The sequence below is a fragment of the Sceloporus occidentalis genome, unplaced genomic scaffold (genome assembly GCF_023333645.1).
Source record: "Sceloporus occidentalis isolate IW3139 unplaced genomic scaffold, rSceOcc1.0.p SCAF_9, whole genome shotgun sequence".
NCBI lineage: Eukaryota > Metazoa > Chordata > Lepidosauria > Squamata > Phrynosomatidae > Sceloporus > Sceloporus occidentalis.
The window spans coordinates 25783268-25798425 of NW_028316989.1; the positions used below are offsets into that span (position 1 = coordinate 25783268).

The 15158-nt window shown below is 53.5% G+C and overlaps 1 protein-coding gene across 1 annotated transcript in view; it reads left to right on the forward strand.

The window, feature by feature from the left end:
* Window positions 1–15158, forward strand: part of LOC149307076 (protein unc-13 homolog C-like) — a 77706-nt gene that overhangs the window by 38039 nt on the left and 24509 nt on the right. The window contains exons 10-17 of the mRNA XM_089537961.1: window positions 1146–1315; window positions 1871–1986; window positions 2704–2867; window positions 3885–4035; window positions 5995–6063; window positions 6621–6710; window positions 7296–7424; window positions 10784–10917. Coding sequence (XP_089394087.1) covers window positions 1146–1315; window positions 1871–1986; window positions 2704–2867; window positions 3885–4035; window positions 5995–6063; window positions 6621–6710; window positions 7296–7424; window positions 10784–10917 — 1023 coding nt within the window. The remainder of the gene's footprint in view (window positions 1–1145; window positions 1316–1870; window positions 1987–2703; window positions 2868–3884; window positions 4036–5994; window positions 6064–6620; window positions 6711–7295; window positions 7425–10783; window positions 10918–15158) is intronic.

The following is a 15158-nucleotide window of genomic DNA, read 5'->3' on the forward strand; positions in this document are numbered from 1 at the left end:
CCATTCTCTATGCAACAGTGGGTGGGAAGCCAAGGGGGGGGGGGCAGATGAGTCTCGGCTGTGGCCGTGGCCATGGGGTAGAATCCTTTCCAATTCCTGGTGACCAGCGCCACATGTGAGCCGGAGTGAATCTACCTCAGAGCAAACCCCTTGGGGAGGGGAGGGTGAGCAGTGGGGGGCTCCCGTCCCCCCCAGGCTCAAACCTTTATTAAGGGAAGCCCTGAGTGAGTGAGCAAGGCATGGGATGTGATGTGACAGGTGGCCCCGGGGGTTGGACAGGGGGCTGCTTGCCACGAGGCTTTCCCACTCCAGCCTCCCACACTCTTCCCTCCGTCCTCCGCATGCTTCTGAGGCAGGTGGGGCAGGGGCATCGTTAGAGGAGAAACACAATGTTTAATAAGAGGCTGGAGAAGCCTCCGCAACCAGGTTTTGTTTATGCATTGACCTAGATTTGCAATCTGCCTCTTTGGTGAGACAGGAAATAAATTACTTCCTGTGAAATACACACAGACACTGTTTGTTGCCTGCAGTGGATCAGGGCCTGGACTGAAATGCCCAGTGTTTTCTGTTTTTATTCTTCTCCAATGAGTGTAAGCAACCTGCCTTAATCTAGGCGCTTAGATTTCAAAACCAAAGGAGAAACCAAGGCAGGTGCTAAAACAGGCCCATGGTTCCTGGTGGGCCTCAGGCTTCCAATGGGGTGGCTTCCATCCTAGCAGAGGAGATGCCACTGCCCAGATCAGGTCCCTGGCCACCCAGTTGCCCCCACACCATCTTCCCTCCCCCATTTATCAAGTGCCAACTTGCCTTTGTGGACAACTTGCCCGTGGGGTCTCCATCCGTGAAGCAGTCGGCCCTGCAAGCCAGTCAAGGCCGTTTTGGACTCCTGGGAGCTTCTAGGGAGCCTCCATCCTCCTAGTGTCCACATGACAGGGGAGACGCACGTCCTCCAAAGGTTGTGGTTGCTGTCCTGGAAGCACTTTCATAGTGTTGTTGGTGGGGAGACTTTGTGTGTCTCTTTGCTGCTTCCAAAGAGGATCAAGGGAAACCCTCCATGCCATAGCGCTGGTGGGGCAGGTGGGCTTTTGCCTTGTGCTGTGCACTCCAGAAGGTAATCTGTGCCTGGGCCGATATCCACTTTCCAGCGAGTGCCACAACTCCACTGACCGCATCAAGGTCCGAGTGTGGGACGAAGATGATGACATCAAGTCTCGGGTGAAGCAACACTTCAAGAGGGAGTCGGACGACTTCCTGGGTCAGACCATCATCGAAGTGAGGACGCTGAGTGGAGAGATGGATGTTTGGTACAACCTCGGTAAGTGGCAAAGGTGTTGCACCCATGCAGACCCACACAGACCCACACCCCATGGGAGGGGAGCAGGGGAGGGCTGCCCCCTTGCCTTGTGCCAAGCTGGGCTTTCCCTGTACCCAGGCAGTGCCTCCAGGCAGGCATTTCCTTTGCTTTGAGGTCTCCACGTTCTCTTCCTGTGCCTGGCAGGGGCTCACCAAGCCCCCCCCTCCAGTGCACCGCCCCATGTGTGCTTTTGCTCCTGCGTGTGCCAGAAGCCTCACTGAGGCCTGGAGAGGAGCTTGCAGGTGGCTGGGCACACAGGGCTTCTTTTCCCATTCTCCTTGCCTGCCTTTCCCCATAAAACCCAGGTGCCAGGAGCCCAAGTGCACCCCGTTGTGTGTGCACCGATATGGCTCAAGGGTTCCTTTGGTTGAGCTCCTTGCATGGACTGAGCGTGGGACCAAGACCCTGCCTTGAGTGGAAGGCACTGTGGCTGCGTGGCAGCATTGCTCCCTTAGCTGCCTGCGGTGTGTTCCTGCCAGAGCCAAGAGCTTACCTTTCCTCTTCCCTCTTTCCCAGACAAGCGCACCGATAAATCTGCCGTGTCTGGGGCTATCCGGCTGAAGCTCAACGTGGAAATCAAGGGGGAGGAGAAGGTTGCACCATACCACATCCAGTACACCTGCCTGCATGAGGTAGGAGTGTTTGCATATGGGGGGGTGACTTCATCCCGGAGAGGACAGTGGGGGACCGGAGGCCACTTTCCTGGGGGTGGGAAGGCCTTGTCGGCGAAGAGGAGGGGGTTGCCTGCTTGCCTTCCTTCCTGCCTGCTCGTCAGGGGTCCCTCTGGGCAGGTGGGACCACACAGCTGGAGCACAGCCAAGACCAATCCGTCCAGCTTGGGGCCATGTCTCCCCCCCACAAGGCAGGGGCTCTGGATCCTCCATCTCAGACACAACCTCAGTTGCTGGGTGAAGGGGTCCCCTCAAAGAAAAAAAACATCCCATGAGTGGATGGGTTACATTTTGGCTGATAAAGCCTTCCCGCAAGCGTGATCTGATCCTCTTCCACCCCAGAGGTCTGCTCAGGAAGGAGAGCAGTCCCATTGGGGAATCCCTGAGCAAGACCACCTAGCAGCATGGAAGACCAGGACAGGGTTGGTGCCTGATTACAGGAGAGAGTGTGGCTGTGTCGCCTCCTTGGGCAGAGATTGGGACACCAAATGGCCAGAAGTGTCCTGGCAGTCAGTGGAAGGCTCCAGGATTTTCCTGGGACTTGATCGTGCAATGATCATTGTAACAGAAGCATTAATGAAAACCTTGGAAAAACTTGAGTGGGATGCATCATTGTCTTTCCCAGTGGTGCCTGGAGGTTGACGTTTCCAGTTAAAGTGAAAAGTGTCTTCCCTTTAGAGCCTCTTCCACTACTTGACGGAGGTGAAGTTCAACGGGGCGGTGCAGATCCCCTCCGTCAAAGGAGATGATGCCTGGAAGGTGTATTTTGATGATGCTGCACAAGAAATTGTGGATGAATTTGCCATGCGTTATGGGATTGAGTACATCTATCAGGCAATGACGTATGTGGCGCCTGGGGTGGGTGTTGCTTGGAGGGCAGAATTGTGGGTGGTCCGGGCAGGGGCAGGCAGGCTAAGGCCAGGAAGGCAGTCCCACACAGCCCTTTCTTTGGCAGCCTTTGCCATCCTGGACCCTTGGCAGCCCCACTCTCAGGAGGTAAGGAAGCAGGGGCACTTCAGTTTTTTGGCCAGACAACCGAGATAGAGTGAGTCTTGCCGTTTGCACCCAGGCCAAGTTCCTTCTTTCACTCATGGGGCCCTGGAGCTGCATCTGGCTGGCAGTCCTCCACGGGCTGGATCCATGCTGCATCACCTGAACTCCACAGGAGGTGTGAGGACAGGAGGGACCTCTGTGCAGGTTGCCTGGGGGGCAATGGGGACTCCCCAAAGTGTTTCCCTTTCTATCTCTCCTCCTCCTACCTTCTGCTGAAAATGGGCTGCTGAGCTTCCCTCTCTTTGCAATGACAGAAAGACAGCAGGGCTGGAATTTCAACGAGGGAAAGAGGTGCAGCTCCGTGCTCAAAAATGTGTTTTGACACACTGAGTTGATTTTATTCCAATGTTGAAATGCCAGTTCTTAATGCCATCCCTTAGCTGAGCCCTGGGAAGGCGTACCGCTCTGTGTAAAGATGGCATCCTCTGAAAAACACAGTGATATTTGCATACTAATTAATTTTTATGGTGCAGTCGAGACTTGCCCCAATGGATGCCTTCTACCTGAGGCATCTTCAGTCTGCTTCACCACAGAAAGTGTGCCATGGGAGGGGGGTGCTCTAGGAGAGCTTGCCCGGCCTATTCCCTGATAAAGAATTTCTTGTATTTCCAGCAGCCTGCTAATGGTTGGGGAGGTGGCTTGGAGTGCTCCCTCCCATTCCTTTCCCACATCTTCTCTGACCCATGTGGCCCCCTCCTCTGAGTGGCACGGTGGGCCCCTATCCTGCCCTCGGGTGCGTGGGGTGGGGGCAGACCGTTTCCCCCTCAGGACCCCATTGGCATCTCTCTGGCTCTATGCCCTTGCAGGCATTTCTCCTGCCTCTCCTCCAAGTACATGTGCCCAGGGGTCCCAGCGGTCATGAGCACCCTGCTGGCCAACATCAATGCCTTCTATGCACACACCACCGCCACCACCAACGTCTCGGCCTCGGATCGGTTTGCTGCCACCAACTTTGGGGTGAGTGCGGGTTTTCCTCTCCTCCATTCAAAAGTGAACGTGAGGCTTTTCCTTCATTAAGGCTGATTTCTCTGGGCCAAACATCAAGGAAATCAGTTGAAGAGGGACAGTGAAAAGGAAGAGGAAGGAAGCAGGAAACCCATTCTTAGAGCCTTAAGAACCAATGAGATCTCCTACTGACTGATTTGAGAGAGGGCCCAGGATTCCCGCTGCTTTGAGTAACAATAGTCCTGGCGGCAGAACAGAGGACTCTCCTGGTCTAGGCTTTACGGCTTCATGAGATTCTTCAAAACCCTCACAGATCTTATGCAAACAGCTAATCTTGTTACATAAACTCCACTTTGATGGGCAGGAGGTGCTTAGCTGCTCAGGTGCCCAGGATGGGAGGAGGGAGGGAAGCCCCCCACCTTCAAAGCCAATGGCTTCCCCAAAGCCCCCGTAAGTCTTAGCGTGTTGGTTGCCCACTCAAAATGTTTTCCAAGCCTGCCCCACTAAGGTCCTTCCAAAGCATTTTTTTGGTTCTCCAGACATTAATACCAACTGCAGAAGAGATTTGAGAAAGCCTCTTCCTCCAAGTGTGATTCCTCTTCCAAGGGGAAGACTGTGTGGCCCCAGCCCCCCATTTTTTGCTCTTTGTTCCTATTTCCTTCTTGTTCCCAACATTTTGATGTTAATCTTTTGGAGCCCAAGTCCCCTTCCCACTGGTCATTAATGCTAATTTGCCTTTGACGCGAGTAGCAATCCAGTTTGTGGCTCAGCAGATGGCCACCATGCCCATGCCAGGACCACAAAAAAGCAGCACTCTGTGCTTGAGGTCTAGCCGAGGAGTGGCAATGGCGAGAATTAAAGGGGGGTTGCAAGAGGGGGTCTTCAGCTCTTCCAAAAGAGGAGGGTGAAGGTGTGTTTCCTGTGCCTTCCCTGCTGCCCTCCGAGGCTCTTCCTTGTCCTGCCAGGCCCTCTGCTTCTCCCTTATTCTCATGCCAGGGGCCTGCCTGCAAGAGCAGGACTGGCAGGCCTAGTCCAAAAGTGGGGTTTTGCATCAAGAGAAGTGCTTAGTAAGAGGGCAAAGACACCAGCACAAGTGGACACACACACCAAAAACCTTTGGATGCCCACCAAAGCAAGACCACCTTCTGGAGGAAAGTGCATTCCTCTGAGCCCTGCTCTTCCCTGACCTGGTAAAGGTGGCGAGCTGCACAGAGAGGCTGGGAGGGACGAGGGGCCACCTGTGCCAGACCGCTAGGTGTGTAAAACCAGAGCCTGCAGGGAGGGAGGGTGGCACTTTTGCCCCTCTACTGTCTCAATAGGAGAGCTTGGGGTGCCTGGTGGGGTTGGGAAGCCATGTGCATCCCATTTGATACTGGGCCCCATGCTGGATAGGGCCACCCTTTACCTCTCACCGGGTCTCACAAGTAGGCATAACCCTGGAGAAGCCACTCTTTGCCACCTCCAGCCATTCAGGACAGTCCCTGCTGGGCACCAGGGGTGGCTCTTGGCAGTTTCCAGTGTTCTGGGGTGAAGCCTGCCCATCTCCTGCCTCCCTCTCATCTTCTAGGGACTGGGTTAGGGTGGCTGGCTACAGCTGAGGCCTCCCAGGTGCAACACGGGTGCTTTGCTGCTGAGCCGCCATCCCCCGCCTTCCCTGGGGCCAGTGTCCTTCAAGGGACCCCTGCGGAGTCCAAGGGAGGCCCTCCAGACCACTGCGGGCTGCATGGAAGCGTGCCTCCAGCTGCCAGAAGTGAGGCATGCCTGGCACACACTCTGCCAACTTTCAGGCCTGTCTGTTGTTTTTTGGGAGGTAGGGGGCTGAATGACAGCTCAGGTGCCTTCCAGTTGTGTGCAGTGCTTTCAGCTGTTTTGAGGATGCAGGGGTTGGTTGGTGATGAGGCCAGTAGAGCAGACCAAGTGCTCCAAAGGCTTCTCCCACTGACCTGTCTCTGTTTCTCTCTTTTTCTGCAGAGGGAAAAGTTCATTAAACTGCTGGACCAGCTGCACAATTCCTTGAGGATTGACCTCTCCAAGTACAGGGTAAGGGCTGCAGATGGGGCAAGGCCTGAGGGGCCCCACTAGCTTTCCTCTGGGGCAATGGTGGGAAATGTTATGGGCTTAGCGGAGCTGTGTTTGCCCAAGGTCCCCTTTATTCAGGAGACAAGACCTTTTCCTCTGTGTCCTTCAAGTGAGGGACAACCTGGTAGGGCATCTTTCTTCCACTCCAGCAGAAAGGAGTCTCTGGCGCAGCACTTCCTTCCTGGGTAGTGGGGGCTGAAGAGAGGACAGGGTGCTCTTCATCCCACTGCCAGGCCCCATTGCAGAGCAGAGGAACCCCTCCTGGGACCAGCTCTTCCTGGCCCCCTTTCCTTTGTGAGGAGGCCTAAAGCAAAGCTCACACCCTGCAAGGCTCATGCTTTGCAGTAGAGTGGCATTTGTTGATGGACCTGAAACTTGCAGGCGTCTTCCTCCCCACATTTTAGGCACATGAGTGGACAGGTAGGTGCTGGGCCAAGGCAAGGGGGACCCTGCTCCGCTGGGTGGTCTGGCTGGCCTCTTTGTGGGTGATGGGCCTTTCCTGTTCTCTTCACATTCAGGAAAATTTCCCTGCCAGCAGCCCTGAGAGACTTCAGGACCTGAAGTCAACAGTGGATCTGCTGACAAGCATCACGTTTTTCCGCATGAAGGTAACATAGTCATTGCAAAGCAGTGCCTAAAACAAGATTTGGAGGCACGGCTCAGAGAGCCTCTCTCGTCCCTTTGGGGCTGGTCAGTGAGGTGACTCCCATCCAGACAATGATGTAGGATGCCCTTCTGATAACCCTGGGATGCAACTCAGGCAATTAAGGGGGGGGGGATTCCCTGGGGTTCCAGTTTCAGAAAGACTTCCCTTCTCTTGCAGGGTGGCTCAGTTCAGCCTTGGCAAACTCTTCCATTTTACCTGGAAGAGGCAGTGAACTTCTCGCTCCTTAAAGCCCCTTTGAATCCATCCCAGGTCCAGATCTTTGAATCTTTCCTTGCCTCCTCTGGTACTCTGGCAACCACGAAGCCTTCTTGGGGTCCCCAGTGTCCCCCGTTCCCAACTACTGCAAAGAGGAATATTCTCATGTCCCCCAAAATATCATTTTGGAAACTGGCCATCACCCTCCACAAAGCAAAGGGGGCTTCGATGGCATAGCTGGTCTCCAGAAAAGCACCCCCCCGGCCATTCCCCATCCCGGCCACATCCCTTTGCTCTTGCTCATCCTGGCTTCTGCTTCTCTGCCCCTCAGGTCCTGGAACTGCAGAGTCCCCCCCGGGCCAGTGCCGTGGTCAAGGACTGCGTCCGAGCCTGCTTGGACGCCACCTACAAGTACATTTTTGACAACTGCTATGAGCTCTATGCTCAGCTCATGGACCAGGTGAGGGCTCGCTGCCTCCCCATTGGCACAGAGGGGGCAGTGGGGCAAAGGACTCCTCCTGCCCAGGTGGTCACTCTCTCAGGGGGTTCTGCCTGGTGTCTCTCAGCAGCCTCAAGGATCCTCAAGGAAACAGATGCAAAAGTCAGCCAAATGGACTGGTTCAAAGAGGCTTGGCATCCTAAGCGGCCCCCAAAGGCTCTGGGGAGATGCGGGGCAGTAGGGGATGGGGATGGGGCAGGGGCACTTTGCCTGGCACCTCACTGGTAAGGCCAAGGGCCCTGGGGAGGAGTGTGCCTGAGGTGGGAGTCATGCTGGGGGGCAGGATCCTCGCCAGCTCTGCCATGGAGGGACTCTGCCCTGGCTGCCTCCTTCCTGCCCACTGATTTACTGAGGGATGGACCCATGGAGGTGATCTTGGTCTCCATGGGAAGAGGAGGCCACAGCCCTGAGATTGATCTGGAGCTGCTGCAGTTGCTGTGTGGGGAGGAGGGATCACCCTTCTGGCTTCCTTGGGACTGCTGGAGTCGGGTCATGCCACCCACCGGGAGGGATCTGAGCCCCAGGAACTAAGCAAAGCCTCTGGATCCAGGGACTGACAGCCTCTGGGAGCCAGGAACACCTCTTGCCACCCGCACGCCCTTCTGCTTGTGGACTTTGTGGCGCTCCCACCAGCTGCTGCTCCAAGCAGAACATGGTTCCCAATAGTTCCACAGCAGCCAAATCCACCACCACGGTCCAGCCCACAAAAGCAGACAGGTCCTGACAGCCTCGTTCCTTCCCTGACATCCTCTGGATGGAAGAAAAACTCCCAGCAGCCAAAATGGCAAATCTGACAATGTGATCAGCTCAAATGAACGTCAGAGAGAAGAGGGGATTGCCTCCCAACTGCCCATCGGAAGGAGGCAAAGTGGGAAGAGGGAGCCATGGCCTCCATGGAAATGTGAATGGAGGGGCTCTTTGGCTGAGAGCTGTGCTTGGAGCCTCTTCCTTTCCGTTGCATTGTCCCAGGAAGGCAGGGACCTGGGTCTCTGGGGGCCGGAGGAGCAGACGGTGTGTGTGGCTGGGTTGGGGCCTCAGGGCTGCCTGCCTGCTCTCCCAATTGCCTGCCTTCCTGGTTTCAGCAATGGCAGTGGAGGAGGTTAATCTGCTGACAGCTGCAGCACATGTGAAGGAGTCATTCCTGGGATTAACTTGAAGAGATTGATGGGCAGGATTGTCATGACCGGTGGCTGGTTCTGCTGCAGAGCAAGAATTCACCGATGCAACATAACGATAGCCCTTATCATGTCTGGAGCGCTCCTGCTGCCTTTTATAGCCCTTGTTTTCTTCCCGGTTTAAGCTTTGGGTGACATTTGGACATTCTCCTTGTTTGCCCCATTTTACAAGGATCAGAACAGCTGTCTTGCCAGAGGCCTCAACCCTTGTGAATTTTGAAATGGAAGCATGATTTAGCTCTTCAGTCTCGGCTTGGCACAAGGAAACGCCTCACAGATGTGGATAAGCATTCTGCTCTGAAGGATGCTTGCCATGAGTTACCAAAGGCAGAGCATTAGAGCCGCCAAAGCTCTCCTTGTGCAAGCAGGACACAGATGAGACTCAGATGTGCCAAAGCCACTGTGATGGGCAGCATTTGAAAAGGGCACAGGTGGCGTGGCAGGGGGGGGGGGGCTCTGCTGGCCTTCACAGAAAGATGCAGTGCTGCTGCTGGTGGTGGTGGGGGTTGATCCCAGCTGATATCCATCTGGGGGCCCTGCAGAACTTTCCCTTAGTGGACTTCAAGCACAGAACTGCCTCACTCCCAACAGCCTTCGTGGCCAAGGAGCCTTGGAGCCACCCTCCCTGCCTCCCTCTCTGTCTCCCTCCCATAGCTCTCGCTTTGCTGTGGCTTCCTGGTGCCATTTCCCTGTGGATCACACAGAGCACTGCAGCACTTGGCTAATGGTCAGCATTGCTCTAGGGACTGGCTGCAATGTAAGGAGATCTCCACCCACCTCAGCCTGCAGGGCAAAGACATTCGTTTTCGTGGGTGATGCCCCACTCTCCCTGGGGCTTACAAGAGGGATGAGCACAGAAGAACAGCCACAGCAAAACCTCAGCAGGTGCCTTGCAGGCAGGTGCCACTCATCGTCCATCTGTGGGGCTGCAGATGCACCATCACAATGCTGGCTTCCAAGTGGGAGCTGGGCTGTGGACCTGCCTCCCTTTGCTCACTTGGTCTCACAGTTGAGTTGCTTCACTGTGGTATCCCAGGGTCCTCCTCTGTTCGTTTGGGTTCTGGTCTGGGTTAGGCTGCTGTTCTTCTTGCAAGAAAAAGGGGCTGGGGCTGGCATTTGAAGACAGCTTCTGGTCTGGAGGGTCAAACCATGTGGGCTTCTTGCTCATTACCATTAATTCTTCCTTAATGGCAATTTCTGTTCTGTTCCTATCTCATTGGGAACAACAACTGATGTTAAAGGGCAATTCAAAGGAAAGAGTTTCCTTTATGCAGCTCCTTTAGATCTGTTCTTGCAGCTGTTTCATGTTTGGTTGTGTTTTAACCTTGAGATGCCTCTGCTGCCTAGGAAGCAGAGCTGAGGAGAGAGATGAAAGTGTTCAGTTGTCGGATGTTTTGGGGAGCTTTGCTTGGTAGGACTTCCTAGGGAGTAAACTCAAGAGGAGGCCTGAGCCTGTGGCAGAGGGCATTGCATGGCGTGAGCGTGGCAATGGGCCCTGATTAAGGGATGGAGCCTCTATGCTTGCTTGCCCGCTCTGTGATGGTGACTGGAAAGGGAAGGTCCTCAGGAAGGGTGGCAGGGTAAGCGGGGGGTTGGCAGGAGCAGCCCTGGGCCAAAGCTCCAGGTATTCTGGAAGAGAGTTTTCAGGCTTCACTGCTGAGCGAGGCTGCAGGTGTTTTCTCTTGAGTGGCACACAGAAAGCTGATTGTGGTGGCTTTGGGTAGATGAAGACACATTTGGGGTGGGGGCAGAATACAAATAGTAGCCCCTCTTTCCTGCACGCATCCCATGTCCCTTGTCTCTGCCCATCCTGAAACGCACCCTGCCTTGCCCAGGTAGTGGGAAGTGCCACTGGGGATGCCAAGCAAAGTCTGGGGGCATGGGCACCACCATCCCATAGAATGGCCACCCAGATCCACCTTGGGCCAGGGCAGGATTCCCACACACACCAGTAGCCATGGTGGGGTGGCCTTTCCCCATCAGTAGAGAACTGGTGGAGGAGTTGGAATGGATGGCAGGTGCTTCATTCCCACCTCTGCCTTGGCCAGGCCTTCCTCTTGTGAATTTTCTAGCTGTTGCTTTGTGAGAAGCCATGGAATGGAAAGTCTTTTCCTCTCTCTCACTCACTCCTTTTTTTGGCAATAGGGCAAGAAGCAAGATGTCCCCCGAGAGGAGCAGGGCCCGTCAATGCAAAACCTGGATTTCTGGACACAGCTCATCACCCTCATGGTCACCATCATCGATGAGGATAAGACAGCTTACACGCCAGTCCTGAACCAGTAAGGAGAGCTCTTTTTTGTAAGAGGAGGGCAAAGGACTGCAGGAGAGACCCTGGGGGTGGGTTGTTTTCGTTTTGGAGGGGTTGTGTGGCCAGTGAGATGCTTATGAGGCTGAGACTCCTCTTGGGCCTTCCATGCAAAAGGGCAGGAGGAGGCCCGTCCACCTGCCATGCCAGCTACCTTGTTTTTCCCATCCGATCCACCTGGCTGTCAAGAGAGGAGGGCACCCAGGCTCCTGACCACACAGCCCATGGCCAAGGAGTCACCAATCTGTGGGACAGTGGCTTTGCCGCAGTGTCTGGCTGTGTGGCGACCCCTGGCTCTTGTTATGGGGGGCAGCTCTTGAGAGGGCAGCCTAGTGCCACTTCCGAGCAAGACCCTCCTGATAAATCCAGCTGTCCCCGACAGGCGCGGAAGCCTCCTCCGCTTTTGCGCGCCAAATTCCCAGGAGGAATTAATATCAGCAAATACAGGGGTTATTTTTATAATGCCAAATTTGCGCAGCGCTTCTGAAAGCAAAATAATCTGGAAAAGATTATCCAGCACCGAGTCATGGGGAATGCATTAAGAGCTCCTTCTTTCCACTCTCACAGGGCCTCTGCTGCTACTTGCATTGTGGGTCTTCCTGGTCAGATCCCCCTCCCCAGAATAAGTTGGGGGGGATGGCTTTCCCAAGAATTGTGTTTTGAAACTGGGATGAACTGGGTCATCCAAAGCTGCTGAGAACAGGTTTGATCTGGCTCTCTGGCAGCTTCCCTGTTTGCCAGAAAGGGGCAGAAAAGAAGGGCAAAACACCCAGGGAGGTCCAGAGAAGTATCACCCTCTTTATAGTTTCACACTTTGGGCCTTTCACGGAGCCTGAAATGCTTTACCCATCCCAGAATATATTTCTTCAGATAACGAGGCGGTCCTTCTTGACGGAAAAGACCTCCTCCCTCTTCCATTGCTTCCCACCTTTCCAGTGGGTCAGAGGTAGGGTTGCCATATCCCGCCTGGGGGCGGGACTTTCCTGGTTTTGGGCAGGTCTGCACAGTCCCGCCCCGGTTTGCCCTTTGTCCTGGGTTTGCCCCCGCCCCCGGGCTTTGTTGCAAAGTCTGCAACAGTGGTGGCGAGGGAAAGAGAGAGGCCTGTGTAGGCCTCTTTCCTTTGGCGGGGGGCTTCCCTCCCCTCTTTGGCTCCACCGGCCGCCAGGAATGGAGCCGAGGGAAGGAAAGAAGCCTCGACGAGGCCAGACTTCTTTCCCTTCTTGGGCCTCGCCACTGGGGACGGAGTCCAGGCGGGGAAAAAAGCCTCCCTGAGGGGAGGATTCTTTCCCTGCCTGGGTTCCCCCGTGGGGGACGGAGCCCAGGCGGGGAAAAATGCCTTCCTGAGGGGAAGATTCTTTCCTTGCCTGGACTCCGCTGCCGGGGACGGAGCCCAGGTGGGGGAAAATGCCTCCCTGAGGGGAGCATTCTTTCCCTGCCTGGGATCCCCTGTGGGGGACGGAGCCCAGGCGGGGAAAAATGCCTCCCTGAGGGGAGCATTCTTTCCCTGCCTGGGCTCTGCCACCGAGGACGGAGCCCAGGCGGGAAAAAAAGCCTTTCCTCTTCTTTCTCCTCCTCTTCATCTTCTTCCTCCTCCTCCTCTTCTTCTCCTCCTCCTCTTCTTCTTCCCCTCTTCCTCCCCTTCTTCTTCCTCTCTACTTCTTCTTCCTCCTCCTCCTCCTCTTCTTCCTCCCCTTCTTCCTCTTCTTCTTTCTCTTCTTCCTCCTCTTCTTCTTCTCCTCCTCTTCTTCTTCCCCTCTTCCTCCCCTTCTTCTTCCTCTCTACTTCCTCTTCCTCCTCCTCCTCCTCTTTTCCCCCTCTTCCTCCTCCTCTTCTTCTCCTCCTCCTCTTCTCCTCCTCCTCCTCCTCTTCTTCCTCCTCTTCTTCTTCTCCTCTTCCTCTTCCTCTGCTTCTTCCACTCTTCCTCCTCTTCTTCCCCTCCTCCTCTTATTTTTATATTATTTTTCCTATTCTTTCTCCTTCTTTTCTTCATTCTCCTTCTCCTTCATTTTTCTTCTCCCCCCCCCTTCCTCCTCTGTTGTTGTTGCTGCTGTTCTGTGTGCCTTCAACTCCTTTCCAACTTATGGCGACCTTGGTTATGGAATAAGCAACTGAAATATGTAATAACCTATGTTAAATATATAACCATGTTAAATGTTAAACCCAAAGGGATTGGTTATGCAATAAGCCTCTGAAATATGCAAGAAGCCTTGTCAAATGCCCAAATGTGCTATTGTGTGTTTTGGAATTGGGGGGGGGATGTTTGGCCAGAAAGGGAAGTACATTTCTGCCATCTGTCTAGGAATAATGCCCAAATGTCCTCCATTTTGATCATGCCTAAGAAACATGCATTTATATTAACATTTTTAAAAAAAACCATGGAATTTTTTCGCATGTCCTCCATTTGTATAAAATGTGTCCTACATTTGAAAATGTTACCCTACATTTGTCCTACATTTGTCCCGGTTTGGAGGTCCTGACTTATGGCAACCCTAGTCAGAGGCAGAGTGTTTGCCCATTCACATGCAAGCATGACTGAAATGCAAGCTGGTCATGCAGCTCTCAAAGGTCTAAAAAAGCTTGACCCCGAAAGAATAGAGCCCTCCTGGGCCAAAACATGAAGTGATCTCAGTAAGCCCCAAACACTCCTGAGACAAGGGCAGAACTGGCTCCTCTCCCAGGAGAGGCTGCCTGCAACCCAGGTGTTGTGCTTTTCCTAATCCCTGACTGCCCTCTTACAAGTTGGGCATTTCCACTGAATGGAGAAGGCTGCTCTCACCTCAGGCAGCAAAAGAGTGCTTGCAAACCCCATGAAGCCCCACAATGTCTGTGGCCAAGAGGGTGGGATGACTCTGGCTGGTGTTTCTGTCCTTCTCCCTTCCTCCAAGAGCTAGGCTTCCCTGGCGACCCATCTTCCAGTCTGTCAGTGCCTCTGCTCAATGCCAGCTTGGTCCACAGTAAAACACACACACACACACACACACACACACACACACACAAAGCAAGGCTGGGCTTTGGCTGTAAGGCCTGACTAGGGCTGGGGTTCTGTTAGGGGTGTTCACATGTGCAAGTCACGCTGCGCTTATGGTATTGGAAAGTCACACTGTGCAATGGAAAGATTTCACTAGACGCCGCAGCAGAAATGGACAAGCAGCATATTTGTCAGTGCCTTGTTTTTCCAAGACACACATTGTGCATTGTGTGTTGCAGTTGTGCAGCCTATAACTTGCATTACGGGTGTGCATTGTGAATGGTGGTTGTACATCCTGTACTTTGCATTGTGCTTTGTGCATTGTGGTTGTGCATCTTATACTTTGAATTGTGGTTGTGCTTTGCATTGTGCTTGGTACATTGTGTTGTGTGTCCTATACTTTGCATTGTGGTTGTGCTTTGCATTGTGCTTGGTACGTTGTGTTGTGTGTCCTATACTTTGCATTGTGGTTATGCATTCTACTATATTGTGCATTGTGGTTGTGCATGTATTGTGCCTTTTGCAGTGGCACCTAGTCTTTGGCATGTGTTGCACAATGTTGTTATTTGGCATGGGGATTGTGTAGCACTCACATAAAATACAGGTATTCATAACCAGATATTCAGCTGGGCTGGGGGCAGGAATGGCCAATGCCCGCAATGAAGACCATTGATGCTGATGCCAGTTTTGAGGGGAGTGCCCTGTGTTGGACCAGAGAAAGAGAACACGTATAATAATAATAATAATAATAATAATAATAATAATAATATAAATAAATAAATAAATAAATAAAATTTTATTTGTAGCCCGCCTTTCCAGTGATCAAGGCGGGTAACAACATGTTAAAAATGCAACAACAGCATTATACACAGTAAAACATCAAAATAAAATCACAAAATACACAGTACAATAACACCAGCTAGCATTACAGTGCTGCTGAGAGGGGAGAGGGGACTACTTCGGGAGCATTAGGGGTATGCCTGCTGGAACAGGTGTGTTTTCAACCCCTTTTTAAATTGGTCCAGTGAGGTGGCTGAGCGAAGCTCGCCGGGAAGCGAGTTCTAGAGCCTAGGGGCCAAGATGAAGAAGGCCCTCTGATTAGTGATGGAATATCTCGCTTCTGGGACTCTTAGTAATTGCTTCCCGGCAGACCTAAGTGTGCGGGGCGGATTGTATGGTACTTGTCCTCCAAGTACCCTGGGCCCAAGCCATTTAGGGCTTTATAGGTAATAACCAACACCTTGTAT